The sequence below is a fragment of the Balaenoptera physalus genome (assembly GCF_965194825.1).
Source record: "Balaenoptera physalus genome assembly, chromosome: 20".
In the NCBI taxonomy this organism is placed as follows: domain Eukaryota; kingdom Metazoa; phylum Chordata; class Mammalia; order Artiodactyla; family Balaenopteridae; genus Balaenoptera; species Balaenoptera physalus.
In genome coordinates this window covers 5,808,650-5,828,364 of record NC_138901.1, presented here as the reverse complement: position 1 = coordinate 5,828,364, position 19,715 = coordinate 5,808,650, and the positions used below count along the sequence as shown (strand labels likewise).

Sequence of the window (19,715 nt, the reverse complement as noted above, 5' to 3'; positions counted from 1 at the left end):
CCTCTCATCTGGGGCCCACTGGCGCTTACTCAGATTTAGCGCAGGAGAGAGCTTGCTGCTTGGAGAGAAGTGGGGGAGAGAAATCGAGAAGAAAACCTCAAGTGAGGGCAAAGAGTGTTTATAATAATTATGGAAAACAACCGTAATCAGAAGTGGAGGACTGATTGTCCCATAAATCAGCGCTAAAGGCAACTCAGCTTACTCAGAGGAGTGGAAAAGCCCCGAATTAAAATGATGGACCAGGGCCGCTGGCAGCCAGCTGGAGGGCTCCCACAGAGCTTCATTTAGCCGGTGCCCAGAGTGCAGCAGTGCAGGCGTAGCCGTGGGCCAGCCCGCAGAGAGACTGCTCATGTGTGTGTCCGTGTGCACTCCAGGGTGGGTGTGGGTTCAGGCATGTGTTGGTGCAAATGTGTGTGTCTGGATTGGTCGGCGTCTTTGTTCACCTGTGTGCAGGTGAGAACGTGTGTGTGTGTGCAGTTGAAAATACCTTTCAGGACACCAAGCAGTCCAGGCTGTCGGGGGAAGCAGGCGAGTGTCTGTTCCAAAGCCTTCGCTCATAGGAGACAATAAGAACTTTCTGGAGTTGAAAGCCCCAGAGATGACATGAGTCTCCCCTGGGCTGGCTCCGCCGATCAGAAAGAGAAAGGAAGAGAAGCAGTGTCTGTGTGGCTGGGATGTTTCTTTCCGTGGCTGTGGTAGGGATCCAGGACCCAGGACTCAGCCTCCGACCCCTCTCCCACCGTAGGCATCTTCCTGTTCACGTGAGGATGCTCCCTTGAAACCGGGCCTGCATGTGCATGAATCCTGTCCCCAGACCCAAAGGTACCCTCCTGCCCCCAAGCAGAGGGATGGGTTGTGACCAGGCCCATGTGCAGAGCAAGCGAGCCCGTTCACGGATGGAGGGCAGAGGCCTTTCTTAAGGACTCAGGTGTCCCTGGTATTCTCTGCACGTGGCAGAGAAGGGCTCAGACCGACCTGGGGGTGAAAAGCAGATGGCAGAGACTCGAGCTAGCCAACACCCTAACTGTCTGCCCAGCCACAGACCCTCGAGGTGGGGATCCCCCCCCCTCAACGTACACACACACACACACACTATGGGCTCTCTGGGTCCTGAGGGTCCTGGACCACTCCAGGTGATGCTGGCTGGAATGACCCCAGGTAGCGGTGCCATGCAGGGGGCCTGGCCCAAACCCATGAGGGAGCCTGGGACTCTGCAGTGCTGAGATCCAGTCAGGGCGGAAGGGTTGGGAGGGAGGGTACCTAACAGTGTTGGCAGGCTGTGGGGTGCCCATTACCATGACTGGCAGCACGGTTGATGAAGAGGTTTGGCTTTCGTGTTGGACGGACCACATTCGAATCCTAACTCTGCCCTCAGTCACTGTGTGACCCCAGGGAAGTGACTGACCCTCTCTGAGCCTCACCCAGCTCAGGTTCCTCATCTGTAATGTGCATCTAGTACTACCTCCCCCTAGGCTTTGCCCTTCCTTGAGCCCATATCCACCAATGCACCTAGCCAATGCCTACAGATAATGCACTTTGATTCAGTGAGAGTAAGTGCTACAATGAATATTCTATATTATCATTTTAAAGAAGGAAAAAACAGGCCACAGAATGGAATGGCTTCCAGCAAAAGTTGTCCTGGCCAAATGCAGAGCAGGAAGCTGCCACTGTCCCCTGGGCCATCGGCCAGCCCGGCCCCTTCCCCTCCACCACCTCTCACAGGGGGATCCCTGCCCGGCTGCTCAGAGCTACCTGTCACCCTGGGCTCCAGGCACCTTCTGGACACAGTTACCACCATGGTTGTCACCATGTGGCCACCAGGCTCCATGGTGTTGCTGCTGCTGAGCTGTGCAGATGTGGTTACAGGCCCCTGGCGGAGAGCACGGGGCACCTCGGAGGGGCCCCAGGGGCGGGGCGGGGAGACCCAGGTTCAGCCCTTCCTGACCACCAGCTGCAGCTCCCTGAGCTGGCGCCCAGGGGCCGGTGCCGAGACCCCAGCCTCATCTGCCCCAGGCTGCTTTGCAAGCCTGAAGCTCTGTCCTCCAGAGTGTCATCAAGCAGAGACCACACTGTGCGGTCCTTTGGGCCCTAAAGCAAACGAGTTAGGGGAGCCTTAGGAACTTCTGTCTGACAGCTGAGAAAAGCACTCATCTTAACAGATGGAGCTTTCGCCCAGCCCTGGTGGCCACAGGGGGACAGAGAAGGGAAACTCGCTCCCCTTCCCCCATCCCCGCCTCATCCCAGCCTGCAGAGTGGACGCCCCCATCCCCATTTACAGATGAGAAAACTGAGGCTCGGTGGGGCTGAGGGGACGCGCCTAAGTCACAGTTGGGAAGCGCCAGACGCAGGAGCTGAAGCCACGACCTGAGTCCACACCTCCCCACGCTGCTGCTTGAGGGCGAGAGGAGAAAAATCGAAATGGGGTCCAGCTGGGGGGAGGGCAGTTGCTGCTGGGGCCAGGGGTCAAAGAGAATCAGAGGGACACCCCTGGACTGGAATAATTCGTGTCCAAACAGCCCTGTGAGTAGATGCGGCCCCCACCTAGGCTGAAGGCCATCTCACGCCACCAGGTGGCCTTGACCCGTCACCCCTTTTCTTCGCTATCAGCAGGGAAGCAGATGAAAAATGCTTACAGCGGGCTTCCGGGTTCTGTGTGTGCCAGGGCATGACCCTTGGGAGGATGCAAGTGAGAAACCGTAGATTCTAGCCCCAGTCTAGTCGGTGACTGGCTTAGGGCTCTGGACCCCTGGGGAGTAGGGGTGCCGGGGTGCAGATTGAGAAGGAAGCACGGCTTCTGTTTCCCTGAAAAGATGAACACAAGCCCAGGAGCCTTCAGAACAATCACAATCACAGGTCCAAGCTGGACACCCGCGTCCCTAAGGAGAGGCCAGGGAGACGCAGCAGAGCCTCCAAAACACTCTGCCCTCCAGGGAAATTGTGCAAATGTCTTTCCTCCGTGGGTCCCCAGGACAGACCTCGGAGGTAGGAAGGCATGTCTAGGGAGCCACATCTTGAGATGGGGAAACTGAGGCTCAGAAAGGTCAGAGGAGGGACTTCCCTGGCGGTCCAGTGGTTAAGGCTCCATGCTTCCACTGCAGGGGGGCGCAGTTTCTATCCCTGGTACGGGAACTAAGATCCCACGTGCCGCGTGGTACTGCCAAAAAAAAAAAGATAGGGGCTCTTAAAAGAAAGGTCAGAGGACAACCCAAGTTCCCACAGCCAGTATTTCTACCGTCTCCTTTCTCCTGCCTTGCCACCAGCAGCCCTAGAGTGGAGCCACGAACCCAGCCACGGACCCAGCCATGAACCCTGAGTTCAAATCCCCCTCACTTCTCCCTAGCTGTGTGACCTTGGGCAAATTACTTAACTTCTGTGTGCCTTTGCCTCCTCATGTGTAAAAAGGAATGTTAATATTAGTACCTACCTGGCCGGGTGGTCACAATAAGTAATCAATCAGTGCACACAAACCATCATAAGTGGCGCCCAGCCCAGGGGACACTCAGGGTGGCAGAGTGAACACGGCTTCTCTCTGCCAGGCCAACCAGGGAAGGCGTCCTGGAACGAACATTCACATCCTTTCTCATTCTGTCTGCCTTCGGAGGTACCAGGTACCGTCCTAGCCGCCGCCTCTGCTCTCCAGGGCTGGGGCTAGGGTGTGGCAAGGAGGGTGCAAATTTTAAGGAGGCACTCCCTCTCAGGGACTCACCGTGCACTTGCGGGACCCTGACAGTGGGTACCTCCTTAAATCTTTCCCCTTCCTCACCCAGCCCGGTCCTGGTCCTCTCCCAGGTGTGTGCCCTACAGACCTCCTGCATCTGTCTGTCCCTCCGTCTGTTTCTTCTGCACAGACACAGAGATGCTCACTGTTCTGAAGATGGATGGGGTACGGCTGCTTCTCCAAAGCCCTCATCTTCCCTCCTTGGCTGTTTCTGCTTCCCGGGGTGGGAGGGTTTTGTCCTGGGGTTTCAAGCAGCCAGTTCCACAGGGACTGGATCAGGCCAGGCCAGGCCAGGCAGGCCCCACCCTTGACTCTCATCCCCCCTTCCCAAAGAGGGGCTGTGAATTGGGTTCTAATGGGAAATTAACAAGGCAGCTGTGCTAACCACTAATGATAATAGCAAAGTCATTACAAAAAGATTCTTTACGTGTTTTTTTATTTTAATAAATTTATTTATTTATTTATTTATTTTATTTATTGGCTGCGTTGGGTCTTCGTCGCTGCACGCGGGCTTTCTCTAGTTGTGGCGAGCGGGAACTACTCTTCGTTGCGGTGCGCGGGCTTCTCATTGCGGTGGCTTCTCTTGTTATGGAGCACGGGCTCTAGGCGCGTGGGCTTCAGTGGTTGTAGCTCGCGGGCTCAGTAGTCGTGGCTCACGGGCTCTAGAGCACAGGCTCAGTAGTTGTGGCGCACGGGCTTAGTCGCTCCGCGGCATGTGGGATCTTCCCGGACCAGGGCTCGAACCCGTGTCCCCTGCATTGGCAGGTGGATTCTTAACTACTGCGCCACCAGGGAAGTCCCCTCTTTACATGTTTTTAATGACAGCAATTAAGGGGAAGTCAATAAAATATCCACCCACCTCCCCAGCTCCCTTCCTGACCCCACCTCGAGTCTGTTTTTACAAAGTCGCCATAAATTCCTGGCATGTGGCAAGTGGTCTGAATGGCTGAGAGGGTTGGGCGAGCCTTCTGGAGTTGGCATCCAGATCCTGTGGGCACCTTTTTGTCCTCCTCACCTGAGCACCATCCCTGACCCCATCCCAGCCCTCACCAGGGGGGCGGACAGCTCAGACTTGGAACCCCCAGCCCCAGCAATAAGCCCGCCCACACATCAGAGGGCCAAGAGCCCCTGCTCCACTGGGGAGCCTGGCCGGCCCCCCAGCTTGGCAGCCACCTGTACAAGATGAGAGCTGAGGGCATCAGACCCCTTGTCACATGGGCTGGAGTTGATGTCCAGAGTGCCACCAATGGGCCCATTTTTCTTAATCCTCAACCTGAGTGTGTGTATTGAATGGAGAATGGAGATGTGGAAGGAGATGCGGAAGAGGAGGTGAGGCCTTGGGGACAGATGGTGACATTCTAAGATGCGACTGGACGTTCCAGTGTCACTCAGGATGCAGTGGAAGTCATGCATGGTTAGAGGCAGAGGCGTGATACAACTGATTGGAGGGAGAAGCAGCATCTTCATAAGAAGCAAACACAACCACAGTGACGTACCACCCCACCGCAGAAACCAAAGAGTCTAGCAAGGCAAGGTGTTAATAGAAAGTCCCACCACTGCTGGTGGGTGTGTGAATTAGCAAATTGGTGCATATCAGAAAAACAGCTTGGCATTACCTCATAAGATTACCATTTGCACAACCTACAACCCAGCAGTTCCACCTTTAGGTGCATCCTCTAGAGATCCTCTCAGCCACATGTGCTAGAAGATCCACATGAGACTGTTCTTAGCAGGACAGCAAAACACCGGTAACAAAGCCAGCCTGCAGCAGCACTGTGCTATCTTGATACATGGACGTCCAAGCAGCCATGAAAATGACTAAACCAAGTACAAGGACGGAGATGGAGCTCCCAAAAAACATGTTGCACAAAAGAAAGCAAATCAAGTAGATGACATACAAAATAACCCAAAGGGCTTAGAAACAGGCTGAATTAACAATAAACTGTTTAAGAATGCATCTACGTGTGGTGAAACTTGAAAGAAAAGAAAAAGCCATGACATGATTGACACAGCATCCAAGACGGCAATTACCTCTGGCGAGGGAGGGGATACGATGGGAGGGATGCCGTGGGGGAGAGGGACGAGGTTTGTTCATGTGCTGTTCCTTAAACTGGGTGGTGGGTACGTGAGTGTGCATTCTATTCTTCTTCTTTGAACTATTCATATAATTATATTCGCTCTTTTTTATGCATGACACATTTCATGATAAAAAATGTTTTAAAAATAAATAAAAGCAATAAATATATTCTGAAGTGGAATGCATAATTTACAAGACCTTTTAAGATACAACAAAAACATCAGGAATAATCTTAGGTCACGTCCAGCTGTGCCCCAGGCCCACACTTCTTTGCTCTTGGGGGAATTTTTAGGAAAAGTTGCATCAGCGCTGCAAGGAAGAAAACAACGTGGTATATTAACAAGCATGTATCTTGGAGAGGAAGTATAGTAGATAAACCCTTATCTGTTTCCACCTCAGTGGGAGTGAGTTTTCCCAGGAGATCCTGGATCCCCAGCCCCATCAGTGTGCACTTCCCTCTAGTCTTTCTCCTGCCCTGGCTGGCTGAGCAGACTTCTTCTTCGCACCACCCTTGCAGCTGGTGTTCAGGACATACACACCTGGGCGCTGGGCCCCCTGAGCAGAGGCAAGGGGCTCCCTGACCTAGGAGGCCCATTTGGCAAAGTGGAGTAGAGAGAATTGGGAGGGTTCTGGGGGCCTAAGAGCCATAGGGAGGGGAGATTGTGGGATGGAAGCGTGAATGAGAGCATCAGCTGCAACACTTGGACAAGGCCAGCTGTGCCCTTCCTTCTTCTATCCATCCTGCCATATATACATACATACATACAATCATCCATCCCTCCATCCACCATGCCTCCCTCTCTCCATCTATCCACCCATCCATCCATCCATCTACCTACGCATCCAACTATGCATGCATCCACATATACATACAGTCATCCGTCCCTCCATCCTGCATTTCCTTCATCCCTCCATGCCTCCTTCTCTCCATCCATTCATCCATCCATCCATGCCTCCTTCTCTCCATCTATCCACCCATCCATCCATCCATCTACCTACTCACCCAACTATGCATGCATCCACATATACATACAGTCATCCATCCCTCCATCCTGCATTTCCTTCATCCATCCATGCCTCCTTCTCTCCATCCATTCATCCATCCATCCATCCCTCCATCCATCCCTGCACTCATCCAATTACCCATTTATCCATCCATCTCTTCATTCATCCATCCACTGAACAAACCCACCCCCCTGCCCTATTGGCATTTTTAAATTTCCTCAAACTAGCACTTCTCTCCTACCTCCTAGCCTTCGCATACTCTCTTTCCTCTGGACTATCACCACGCCACACACACACACACACACACACACACACACACACACACACACACACACACACACACACACACGGCTAACACCTACCCTTTATTTATGTCTCTGCTTAAAAAAAGCCTCACCCCCACCTCCCAGTCTAAAGTAGGTTCCCTTCATGTCGCCTCTCATTAAAAAAAAACAACCCTGTTCCTTCTTCCTAACAGTTGTCACAATATGTCCCTGAATGTCGTTGGGTTGGTTTTCTTATGCCTGTTCCCCTAACCAGACCATAAGCTCCACAAGGACAGGGACCGGGTCTTTCTTCAGCACCTTCTGCAAAGCCTGCCTGACCCATAGTAGGGACTCAATAAAGAGTCATTGCATGACGGCATTGGGTGAGTTTAGAGAGAACCTACTGTGTGCAGAGGATGGGGCCTGGTGTCTTATAAGGACTTGGTCATGAATATAATTGAATAGAACTGCCTCTTGAAGCTTTCAATGTAGTAAGAAGAGATAAAGAATGTGCATGAAGAATTTTAACGCAGGGGATGAGTCATGGAAGAGGCGAGGAGGAAATGCAAAAGGAGAGCCAGGTTTGAACGCTGGCTGGCCCAGCCCTAACTGCGCACGTTGGATAAGCCACTCTATCTCCATGAGCTTTAATTTCCTCACTGACGAAATGGAGCTAATAAAATACGAGAGAGGAGGAAAAACACGATTACCATGAAATTGCTTTAAATTGTTCAAATATATCTTCGGAGCTCTGTGAAAAGTTTTTTAAATAGATAAAATTATTGTAAGAACTGAAATCAATGTGGTTTATTGATGCAATTTTTTTATAGACAGAGCCAAGTAACAGAAATTAGTAAACAACTTAAAAACATGTATTTAGGAAAGTTGAGCTTTGCCGTGTCATTATGCAGATGGAATGAGACAATCTGTGTGAAGTCCACCTAGAAGGAAACCTGACATAGGATCAGTGACTATTTGGGTGGCATGGGAGAATCTTTGTTGAAAAGGCTGATGTTTAAACTGTGAAAAATGTATAGGAGTCCAACATTTTAATACTATAAATATTAGACACAGTTTTTAGCGCTTGACTATACTCTTCCTGTTTCTACGGCTACATAACAAATTACCCCCAGACATCATGGTGCACCACAGTCTTTTATCATGCTCACAGATTCTGTGAGTCTGGACTGAGCACAGTGGGAACAGCTGGTCTCTGCTCTTTGATGACTGAGGTCTCAACTAGAAGACCCAAAGGCTGGGGGCTGAAATTATCTGAGGGCTCACATGTTCATTCACATGTCCAATGTTGATGCTGGCCGTCATCTGGGACCTCAGTTCCTCTGCACAAGAGCTGTTCCTGTGTCTGTGTGAGCTAGATTGAGCTTCCTTACAATATGGCAGCTGGATTCCAAGCGGGAGTGTCTGGAGAGCCAGGTGGAAGCCATATCCTTCTGATGACCTAGCCCTGAAAGTCGCATAGCATCACTTCCAGCATATTCTACCAGTATAGTCACAAAACCCCCAGACTCAAGGGGTAGGGGTCTTAGCCCCCACCTCTCAGTGGCAGGAGTGTCAATCACACTGTAAGAAGATCATGTTGAATGGGAGATAAATAGTAAGGTAGCCATCATTTTTTTTATTGAAGTATAGTTGATTTACAATGTTGTGTTAGTTTCAGGTGTACAACAAAGTGATTCAGTTATACATACATATATATATATTCTTTTTCAGATTCTTTTCCCTATAGGTTATTACAAAACATTGAGTATAGTTCCCTGTGTTATACAGTAGGTCCTTGTTGTTTATCTATTTTATATATAGTAGTGTGTATAAATTAATCCCAAATTCCTAATTTACCTCTCCCCCCTTTCCTCTTTGGTAACCATAAGTTTGTTTTATATGTCTGTGGGTCTATTTCTGTTTGTATATAAGTTCATTTGTATCATTTTTTTTAATGTAGACCATTCTTTTTTTTTTTTAATAAATTTTATTTATTTATTTGTTTGTTTATTTATTTTGGCTGTGTTGGGTCTCTGTTGCTGCGCACGGGCTTTCTCTAGTTGTGGCGAGTGGGCTACTCTTGGTTGTGGTTCTCGGGCTTCTCATTGCGGTGGCCTCTCTTGTTGTGGAGCACGGGCTCTAGGCACACAGGCTTCAGTAGTTGTGGTGCACGGGCTTAGTTGCTCCGTGGCATGTGGATTCTTCCCAGACGAGGGATCGAACCTGCGTTGCCTGCAATGGCAGACAGATTCTTAACGACTGCGCCACCAGGGAAGTCCTGGAAGATACTCTTCTTAACAACTCCAATTTACAGGAGAGGAAGTTAAAGCTCAGCAAGGTCAAAATTTTGCCCAAGGTCATGCCTAATAAGTAACAGAAGTGGGATTTGAATTCAGATCTCAGTGACTCCAAAGCCACCACCGTTACATTTACTGCTTGCCAAATTAGGACAAGGATGCCAACGGCTGGTTTCATTTCTTGAGACACTTACTTGGCTAGATCCTCCCGGGATGCTGTTGAATCGTGGTGCCCTGGTGAGTCATGGTTTGCTCTGGTGACGTTCCAGACAGGGTCCCCAACACAAAGAAAGGCCCCGACGTGAGAAGTGGGGTGTAAGTCATTCATTGTGGTGGGGGACACAGGACGTGGTGTGGGCGATAGGACAAGAAAGGTTGGTTGGGGTCAAATTAGGGAGAGACCTTGAATCCAGGCAAGGGAATTTAGACTTTCCTGGGGCAATGAGGAGATACCAAAGGATCTGAGCAAGTCAGAAAAATTAATCGGGAGCAAAGTGGAAGATGGAGGAGGGGGGATCCGGTGTAGGCGATGATGTAGGGGCGGATTCCGTGCAGCCAAGTGATGGGGCGAGCATGTGGGTGGGGCCTGGGAGAACAGAGGGGCCGTAGTGTGGGAAAGGAAGCACCACGAAAGGCTCCAAGGATCTGAGCCCAGGTGATCTGGGCAGGTACAGGTGGGGCAGCTATTAGCAGAACTATGAAAGCAAGTAGGGAGGCTTGGCATGGCAAGGAGGTAAGAAATACCCAGCATTTCCTGTGGCAAGTTGGGTGTTGGGTATTGGAGCTCAGGGAGGAGCCAGGGCAGATGTGAGAGCCTTTGCAGAGAGATTGTGGCCAAAACCATCAGGTTAGGCAAAGCCTTCAAGGGGGAATGTGACCAAGAAGAGATTCAAGCCCAGGGCTTTGGAAAACGAGAGTGTAGGCCGGTGGTCCTCGAACTTCGGCGTGCAGCAGAATCCTCGGGAAGGTGAGTCAAGGACTCAGAGACCCACCCAGGCACGCTGAAGCAGGGCCTTTCCGTGCCCTAGGGGACGAGGGAAGGGTGGGAGCAAATTTCTGGGCTTACCATGTTCCCAAGGGATTCTGAGACCCACCAAAGTGTAAGAACCACTGGCTTCAGCCAGGCGGTACTTCTCAGCCTTGGCTCGTGTTGGAACACCCTGAACGGCTCTAGAAATACTGATGTCTGGACCCCAGCCATCCCAAAAGGTTCTTACCTCTGAGAACATTAAAGGGGGTTCTCAGGGGCAGTCAGGTTGGGGACTCCTGGCTGAAGGAGAGGAAGAAGAGCAGTGGTCTTGGAGGGGTTAAGAAATAAATCAAAGCAGCAGGAGACCCATATGGCTTAGCACGCGGCCCCCTTGATCCAGGAGGAAACAGGTGGGCAGCGGGGACTCACAGCCAGTTTTCGGTGGTGTGAACCTACTGCACGTGGGGATTCTGATGGGCAGCCCACACCCCGTGCCAGGGACATCAGAAGGTTGGGGATGAAACCCCAGCATTAGGTGCTTTTAACTCTTGACATGTTACTCAGTGACACACAGCCAAGTTGGAGGGCAAACGGTACTTCTCACACTTGGATGTGGACGCAGTTGACTGGGAGTCTTGTTAAAAGGCAGGTTCTGATTCAGCAGGTCTGGGGGGCGGGGCGGGCCGGAAACTCTCCCTTTGTAACAGGCGCCCAGGTGGTGCCCATGTCGCTGGCCCACGGACCACCCTTTGGGTAGCAAGGATGTGCATTCATTTTAAAGAGTCGTGGTCATCAGCACAAACACCCCTGCCCACACTCCACCCATCTCCAAGCCTCTGCTCTTAGAGCCCATCCTGATCCCAGCAGGCAGGTGGGCAACCAGAACTTTCCCACCTGCATCTCCGCTGCTCCCTTCCAGGCTGACGGAACATCGGAGCTGGACCAGTGGTCCCCTCTTTACCTGCCAAGGGGGTGGGCATTCTTTCAAAGGGGCAACGTGGTGTTTGTGTGTGACATCCATACAGCCTCACGCACTTCACCCAAGGGCACGGGAAACTGGTCCCCAGATGTGCCCTTCACCCCACACCTAAGCCCCTGCCGCACTGCAGGGCAGTGAAGGAGGTGCAGCTCTGCCTGTCTCCAGACTCTGAGGTCCAAGTTCAAATCCTGCCTCCGCCCTGTTCCAGCCACGTGCCTTTGGACAAGTCAACAAGCCTGTTTCAGAAGTTTTTCCGTTGTAAACTGTTTGAAATAATGACCCGTGTCTCATGATTGCTGGATGAATCCATTGCTTCATGGACATATGGATATAAATGGATACACACCCCAGAAGTACAAAGCAGAGCATGTCGTAGTGACGGATGGGGTGATGGGGCCACGTGAGGTAGCCCGAGCGTGGCGGCCGGGCCCCACGATCATCCTGTCCGCCCCACAACTCCCTTCCGCTGCCGCCACTCTCAGCCCGGGAGCCGGGCAGTCTTGGCTGCCGACCTCCGGCCCCTGACCCCTCCATGTGCCCTTCCCTCCCGCAGACATGGGGAGCTTTGAGGAGAGCGAGAAGCACCAGAGCGTCGCCCACGGAGAAGCGGCCGTCATCCGCGCCCCACGCATCGCCAGCTTCCCACAGCCGCAGGTGACCTGGTTCCGGGACGGCCGCAAGATCCCGCCCAGCAGCCGCATGTGAGCATACTGCCCTTGGTGGGGGGTGGGGGGCCGGCCCCGGGAGAGGAAACGTGGGGCCACGTAGGGCCCCCAGATGCTGAGCACAGAGGGCCCTCCTGCTCTGGGAGGGAGCCAGATGGGGTCGTCCCCAATGAGGGAAGTCTGGTTTCCAGGGGCCTTTCTGGGAAAGTGCGGGCGGAGTCTTGGAACCATGACAGTTCCGTGGCCTCCCCAGGGAATCCCAGGCGTTGGCTCCACTCTCCGCTGGAGAATAATTCTGCCTCTAAGAGCACTTAAAAAACCCGAACTGGCACAGACAGAGGCTCGGTCACCGTGGTTCCAGGCCCAGGGTTCAGGGCACATGGGAGGGCGCTGGCACCTCCCCGGCAGGGTGTCTCCGTGGTGCCTGTGTGGCTGGGTGTCCACTGGTGTGCACGGCTGTGTGTGTTTTGGCTCCAGGGAGGAGGTGAGGCCAGGAGAGGCGGGAAGAGGAACACACGGTCCTTTCAGCGCTCACAAGGGCCCCTCTGTGCAGCCCGGAAGGGGGTTGTGGCAGCCTGGCTTGTGGGCAGAGTGACAGAAGCAACGCCTCCACAGAGGGCGAGGGGCAAAGCAGGGGATGCAGCGGCCCTCCTGACCCCCCTGGGAGAGCCAGCCCAGGCTGTCCTCTTTAGGACCCGCACTCTCCCCTACACTCTGCTCCCAGAAGAGAAGAAAGACCACCCTGGTCCTAGTCCGCTTGGGCCGCAGGTCCATTGTGGGTGGAGCCCATTCTGGTCTCTGTAGGAAGCAGAAGCCGAGACGGACAGTTTTTTCCTCTGGGGAACGTGAGGTCCAGTGAGAGAAGCGTGATCTTGATAACATGATGATATCCTGGCAACAACAGTGTCTGTCGTTTATCGAGTGCCTGCTGTGTTCTCAGGCCTGGGCTAAGCACACCCCCAACACCCTCTCCTCCGGGACGGACACGCACCTCCCAGGGAGAGATGCTCTGTCTCGTTCCCTTTCCATCCCCAGGTCCACCTCAAGAAATATTTGTTGAATGAATGACCCTCACAACAACCTTACGAAGTGGCTGATTTTACCCCCATTTTATAGACGGTAAAGGGAAGGCCCCCAGAGTTTAACTGCTTTGCCAAATCTCACGCAGCTGGTGCCAGGCTTGCCAACTCGAGAGTCAGGTCCTTAATTCTGCCTTATGTGGAAATTATATGAGAACAGGAGCTAAAAAGGATAAAGTGATTGTACTTTTGGAGAATTGGTCCTACTGATTCTCAACGTGGCTACCCTCTGAGATGATTTGGGATCATTTAAAATATATTGATTTTCAGATTCTACCCCTCACACATTCTTATTTCATTGAAACGGGGTGTACCTAGGCCTTGAGATTTTTAAAAGCTTCCCCGTGATTCCAGCATGCAGCCGCAATTGAGAGCCACTGTCCTAGAATGTATGTTACCTACAGACACAATAGTGCTACGTAACAAGTGGTCCCAGTGGCCTGACGCAATAAGCATGTATTTGTCATGTGAACCGGCAGATTGGTGAGCTAGGCCTGGCTCTCTCACTTGGCTGGGGCTGGCTGACTAGAATGCCTGGGTGACTCAATTCTGCCCCACATGTCCCAGCCTCTAGCCAGTGGGCCCTAGCATCTCCTCCTGGCAGTCGCAGAAAAAGCAAAACACAAGCTTCTGCCAACATCCCATTGGTCAAAGCAAGTCACGTGGTAGAACTCAGATCAAGAAGCCAGGAAATTGATTCTGCTCTTGAGTGAGAGGACGACAGAGTCACCTGGCTAAGGTGCTGCTACAGAGCAGGTGATGATTGGGTATACACACACGCACACCTTCCTGGTCACGCCTGCCCCCTCCCCACCTCCTCCAGTCCTCCTACCGAACGCACGAGAGAACACTGTGGGGATTTCATCTCAGCAATTACAGCAGATTAATATTCATAACCCAGAGGAAAGGTCCCTGGAAGCAAATTCTCTGGTGTGTGTTTGCTGGAGATACGCATCTGATGAGCGCTGGCAGTCAGTGGGGTGTACAGGGTGCTGAAAGCATGCGCTATCTACAGAGGACCACTCTCCCTCCCAGGGCACAAGTGGAGAGGAGTAACCCCTGGCCCGCTCCTTGATACTCATTGTTGAAAAGGAGACAAGATTCCCATCAAAGACACATGCTGGGGGCTTTGGGCAGCTTCTAGCGTGATTTATTTTATTCTTAATTAAATGATCAGTTGGGCTCCCGTGGAGCTGAGAAAAAAGGGCACACTTCATAGGAGTGGGAGATGGAAGGTGGGAGGGAGCTGGGCCCATCAAAGCAGCGGGAAAGACCTAGGAAATTGAAACCAGAGGAGCGCGGCTGAAAAATATCACCCAGCCCCTGCCTGAGAGTGGAGCCCTGATGTCCACGCCCTGCAAGAATTCCAGCAGCTTCCTTCAGTGTGGGTGCCTCTGGGGGCAGCAGGCCGGAAGCCCTCCTGACAGCCACAAATAGCTTTGTGCACTTTGGAGGTGAGGGGCAGGGTCGTTCTAGAACCATCTATCAAGGGGAAGGTCATCCTGCAGAAGGCGGCTAGCCCAGGGACCTTCCTTAGCCTCCTGCTGAGGACAGAGGGACAGCAGGTCAAAAGGCCACTGGCCCTTCCCCGGCTCTCTGCCTCCTGTTCACTCCACACTGGGAACTCGAACCCAGGCCCCGGGGTCCCGGCCACAGTGCTTTCCTCTAGTTTCAGTCAAGGCCACGCTAGCTGCATCACAGAGAGACCCCCAAATCCCAGGGACTTAGCGCCAGAGAAGTTTATTTCTTGCCAACTGAAAGTCCCACCGAGGGCGAGGGATGGGAGCGGCGCCCTCCTCCACAGCCAAGCTGGTGGGAGCTCCACCCTCATCCACACTGGGCTCCCAGTGGCCCCGCTGGTCCAAGCCCAGAAGCGGCGCACATCCTCCGTATCCCACTAGCTCAGCCAACTGCCCACCTGGGTGCAAGGGGGGCTGGGAAGGGTGACCCCTGGCTTCCCAAGATCTTCAGTTCTCTGCAGGAGGGGAGCCAGAAACAGAGGCAGATGGTGACCATCTCTGCCACCTGGGTATGCCGTCCCCCCCGACCCAGGACAGGGTACCAACCACCGCACAACCCACACGTTCCATTTTGAACCCAGTAAATCGTCGTGCGGGCTGCCTGGTGCGTGGGGGACACTTAACAGCATCGCTGACCGCTACCCACTGGGTACTAGTACAGCCCCACAGCTGGGATAACCAACACTTGTCCAGGCATTGCCAAATGTCCCCTGGAAGGTGAAGCCACCCCTGACTGAGAACCACTGACCTAGAAGGATCCATCATAATATAGACAAAATATAGGCAAAGGAGAGAAAGGGGGAGGGGAGAGTCTGTGTGGTCAAGGAGAGAAGGAATTGGAGGTGGGGGGCCTTCTCTGGAGGCCAAAAGAGGGGTTCAGGACAGGCGGGTGTACTGGGGAGGGGGACCAGGCCATGCCCAGGGTGCCCACCTGCCAAAGATTTCATCTAGCTGGCTTCTACATCACCAGGGCAGCGGCTGGGGAAGCTGGAACCCAGGGGGTCCACGTGCACTGCTGCCTGTCATGAGCCCTGACCTTGGACTGTGTGCCCGGAGAGGGCTGAGTGACAGGGAGGGGACAGCCTCAGGCCACCTGGGGGCTAACAGAAGCAGCCACAGGAGTCAGAATCAGCCTCAGCCTCAGGGCTGGAAGGGGTCTTCACCCGCGTCTGCCTCCACCCCTTACACAGATAAGGAGACTGAGGCCCAGCAAGAAGGAGGCTGTGAGCTCCTTAGAGGCAGGGGCCAGAGCTCCACCCCGGAGCTGCCCCCCTGCCCTGGCCACAGCCCAGCCTCCCTTTCCCCAGCCCTCACCCACCCGCACAAGCTCCACTGAAGGACCAGGGCCCCTGCAGGAGAGTCCCACGTGAGGAGGTGGTCACCATCCCTGTCCCATTGTGTCGATTTTAAAATATTTTAGCTGGCTCCGTCCTCACTCCCATCACCTCATTAGCTGGAGGTTAAAAGAGCTCTCCAGGGGAAAAAAAAAACAAAAAACAAAAAAGACATCATTAGGGTTCCCAGGAATTGGGGCAAGAGGGCTTTGTCTTCCTGCTTCCTGGAGCTCGGCAGGCAGCGTGAGACTCAGCACGCGAACCCCCAAAACCAGGAGAAGGAGGGACCTCAGCACAGCCAGGCTGGAGAGGCATTCGTGGGGATGTTTATTTGAGAGCCCATTGAAAACTCTGTTACATTCACCTAATGGGAAAATTTGAAAAGAATTCAACTGGATTTGTCCTTGTTAAACGAACATTAAGGATGTTTAACAGCTGTCTCGGGCACATCACGTTAAAATCCAGAGAGAGACTTGACAAACTAATGGTTTTGTTTGTCATCAGGAGGATGGGTGAGAGGAGGTGCCTGGCAGAGCCAGGGTGGGCAGTGCTTCTGCACCCACGTCCAATGGGGTCCCCAAATTCCCGCCTGCAAAAGCCCTGCACCCAGCCCACGGACATGGGAGCTGAGGGGCTGCAGGATGGGATCCCAGCAGTGGAAACCAGGTTGGGAGCAAACAGCCCATGTCTACACCCCACTACCCGGCCCGTCTCCTTTTTCCCTCTCAACCAGCCCCGATGGCCCCTCTTTTATTGACCAGATTTGGGGAGAAGGAAACGGATACCCTAAGAGGGGGATGGGGGGGAGATGTGAACCCCAGAAGGCTGTGTTACAGGCAGGCTGTAGCCTTTGAATCAACCTAAACAGATTCAGGATTAGGTTAAGGCAGTGATTCTGGAATGATCATGTTCATTTCTAAATTCATTCTCGTCTCTCATCATTCATTCATTCATTCACTGATTCTGGTGAATGAATTTCTTTAGTTCTAGACACTCCTGGTGCAGAGGTAACCCCACACAGCCATCCGTGCTGTGACACAGGAAAGGGTAGAATTCCAGGGGAGCTCTGGCCCCTAACCAGGCCTGGGGGCGGGGAGTGGCAGAGAAGTGTCACCTGGACAGTCTCAGACCCCTGGGCATGTTCTGTATTGGGGTCTGATCCCCAGCGCTGGTGGAGTATTGGGATTCTCTGCAAACTAAACATGGCTGGAGTTCAGGCAGTAAGTGGTCCCAGGGGGTGGGCTGGAGGAGGGGGTCTAGGGGTGCCTGGCTTCGTGTCCCCAGATGCTCAGGCTCAACAGGCCCACCAGAGGCGTCCTTTTCCTCTTCCCAGAGCCATCACCCTGGAGAACAGCCTTGTCACCCTGTCAACAGTGGCCCCCGACGCAGGCCGCTACTACGCGCAAGCTGTTAATGACAAGAATGGGGATAACAAGACCAGCCAGCCCATCACTCTCGCCGTGGAGAGTAAGTAAGCCACAGGGCCTGGGACCGATGGCGGAGCACGTTGTTAAATCTTGGGAATGGGGCTCCGGGGGGTCATTGGGAAGACGGAATGGTGGTGGAGGGGGGAGGCTGGGAAAGGGCAGGGGAGGCGCCATCCCACGGAGGAGGAGGCCCAGCTGGGGGTGGGAGTGGGAGGTGGAGGCCGGAAGGGAGCTGAATTCTGGACCCCACGCCCATGACGAGTCTGAGATCCTATCAGGAGGGGGGGACACTTAGCCTGGCTGTTAGCTGGGCCCCTGGGGGCCCAGGGAGGGCGTGGAATATAGGAGAAAGTGTGTGCACTAGAGGATCCCCACCACCCCTGGGGCTCAGGTGCTGGTGGGCTGAGCCCGCCAGGAGATGGGAAGCTCATTTTTAAAGAAATACACTGACTGCCTCTACTCAGCTGGCATGTCAAAAGCTCCACTTTTACTTGGAGCCAAGCCATCCTCACCGATGGGAACACATGCTCTCTGCCCAGGCTCCTGCCTAAAAGTGCCCCTGTGTCCATCCCCAGAGACCACCCCGCACCCTGGAAGAGAGAGGCAAGGCTCTCCCCAGTGGCAGAGCACAGAGGAGAGCAAATGGAAAGGGTGACTCCTTGGGTGTCTTTGGCTAAGAAGTATTTGTCCAGCCAAGGCTGAAGGCAGGTTTCCGACCAGCGATGGAGATGCTGGGGGTGTCCCCCCCGGCCCGGTTCTCCCTGGCCCGCTCCCTCCATGCTCCATCCCTGGGATGGAGAGGTGGGGGGGGGGGTCACAGAGTACGAGGGACAAGGCCAGAGCTTCCAGAGCTTCCCGCAGTGGCCAAGCAGCCACACAGGCTGGGGGAACCAGATGCTCACGTCCTTCCACATCTGTACAACTGCTGCTCCAAAAGCCAGCCTCATTTGTCATCCACGGTCCTGCTGGGACGCACCCGCCAGCTCGGAACCTTCCCGTGTCCTTCCTCTGATCCCAGCCTCTGTCTTCAAGGGCCCAGAAAGCCCAGAACATTCCCCAATCCCGACCTGCCCACTCCTGGGCCTTCTGAGCACCAGCAGAGCCCCTTCCCACGCGTGCAGTGACCTCCTTCCCCCAGATGGCATTCCTGCCTGCCTAGAAAGAAACCTGGGTGCAGGGAGCAGAGTTCCAGTCTGGATACTGACCTATCAGGGTCACGGGTGTAACCTCTGACATTGACCTGGGCCAAGGTCTCAGTCTCGTCCCGGCACCCTGGGGCCTAGCCCATGACCCGGGGCTGCTGTTTCTATAGGAAAAGGAAGGTAGCCATCAGAGGGATGTTTGTCCCCACGTATTTTCCAGCGCTTAGAATACCTAGAGTCTCATGGAATTGAATCATTTGGTGGGAGGGGTGCTTACGGTTCGAGTCAAGGCCAGGCGGCTTCCTGGGTGACTCAGCTGACCCTGAGACCGAGGTTGGAGGCTCCCTCCCGCTCTGTGCTCCTCCCCCCAGCACCCTGCTCTTGGCGGGAATTGCACCAGCTGTTCTCCTGGCCAACTGGGCGGGCTCTTCACTCTCTGCTGCCTCCCCCAGCCCTCCGGCTGGCCCTGGCCCAAGAGAGGCAGGCAGGGTCCCTTGGGACCCCCATGTGTGCCCAAGCCTCCCCCGCCCCACCCCCGTTGTCTGTTTCTCCCCCACCCCGTCGCCCCTCGCCTCCTGCTCTCACGGTGATTGGTACTGGATTGAGAGCGAAGTCAGCTGATGAGCAGCTAATTTCTCCTCCCACGAGTGACTGCACTTCAAATCCCGGTGCCTGTCACTGACACAAATCCCCCAGCTGCCTGCCTGCCTGCCTGCCGGCCAGTTTCCTAGGAGCAATTGCCACTTCGCCCACCACCGGCTGCATCTCCCCTCATCTGTCTCGCCCCAGCCTCACCTCTCCCTCTGCTCTCCCCCCTCCCCCCTTCCTCCCTCCTCTGCTCAGGGCAGCTCAGCCTCTTAGCAGCCCTCAGGGGACATCCATGCTCTTCAGAAATGGAGAAGGAGAGAGCAAAGGCCAGTGACCCCCCCCACCGCCGAGTTGCCCTCTGCCCAGGTGTCACCCAGGTGACCTCACACGGACTGTCACAGCTCTTGAAAAGTTCATACCTGGCTGGTGGTCCCCCTGGGTGGCAATCAGAGCTGCACTGTCCAATAAAATTATAATATGAGCCACATATGTAATTTAAAACTTGCCACTGGCCTCACTTTTTCAGAAGGAAAAAGAAACAGGTGAAATTAATCTTATTATATTTTATTTACCCAACATATCCAAAATATTAGCTGTTGAACATACAATCAATAGAAAAAATATTAATGAGATACTTTACACTGGGTT

At 53.7% G+C, this 19,715-nt stretch overlaps 1 protein-coding gene across 1 annotated transcript in view; it reads left to right on the top strand.

The window, feature by feature from the left end:
* SDK2 (sidekick cell adhesion molecule 2) overlaps nt 1-19,715 on the top strand; it is a 272,507-nt gene that overhangs the window by 153,577 nt on the left and 99,215 nt on the right. The window contains exons 4-5 of the mRNA XM_082439834.1: nt 11,866-12,013; nt 17,244-17,377. Of these exons, the coding sequence (XP_082295960.1) occupies nt 11,866-12,013; nt 17,244-17,377 (282 nt within the window). The remainder of the gene's footprint in view (nt 1-11,865; nt 12,014-17,243; nt 17,378-19,715) is intronic.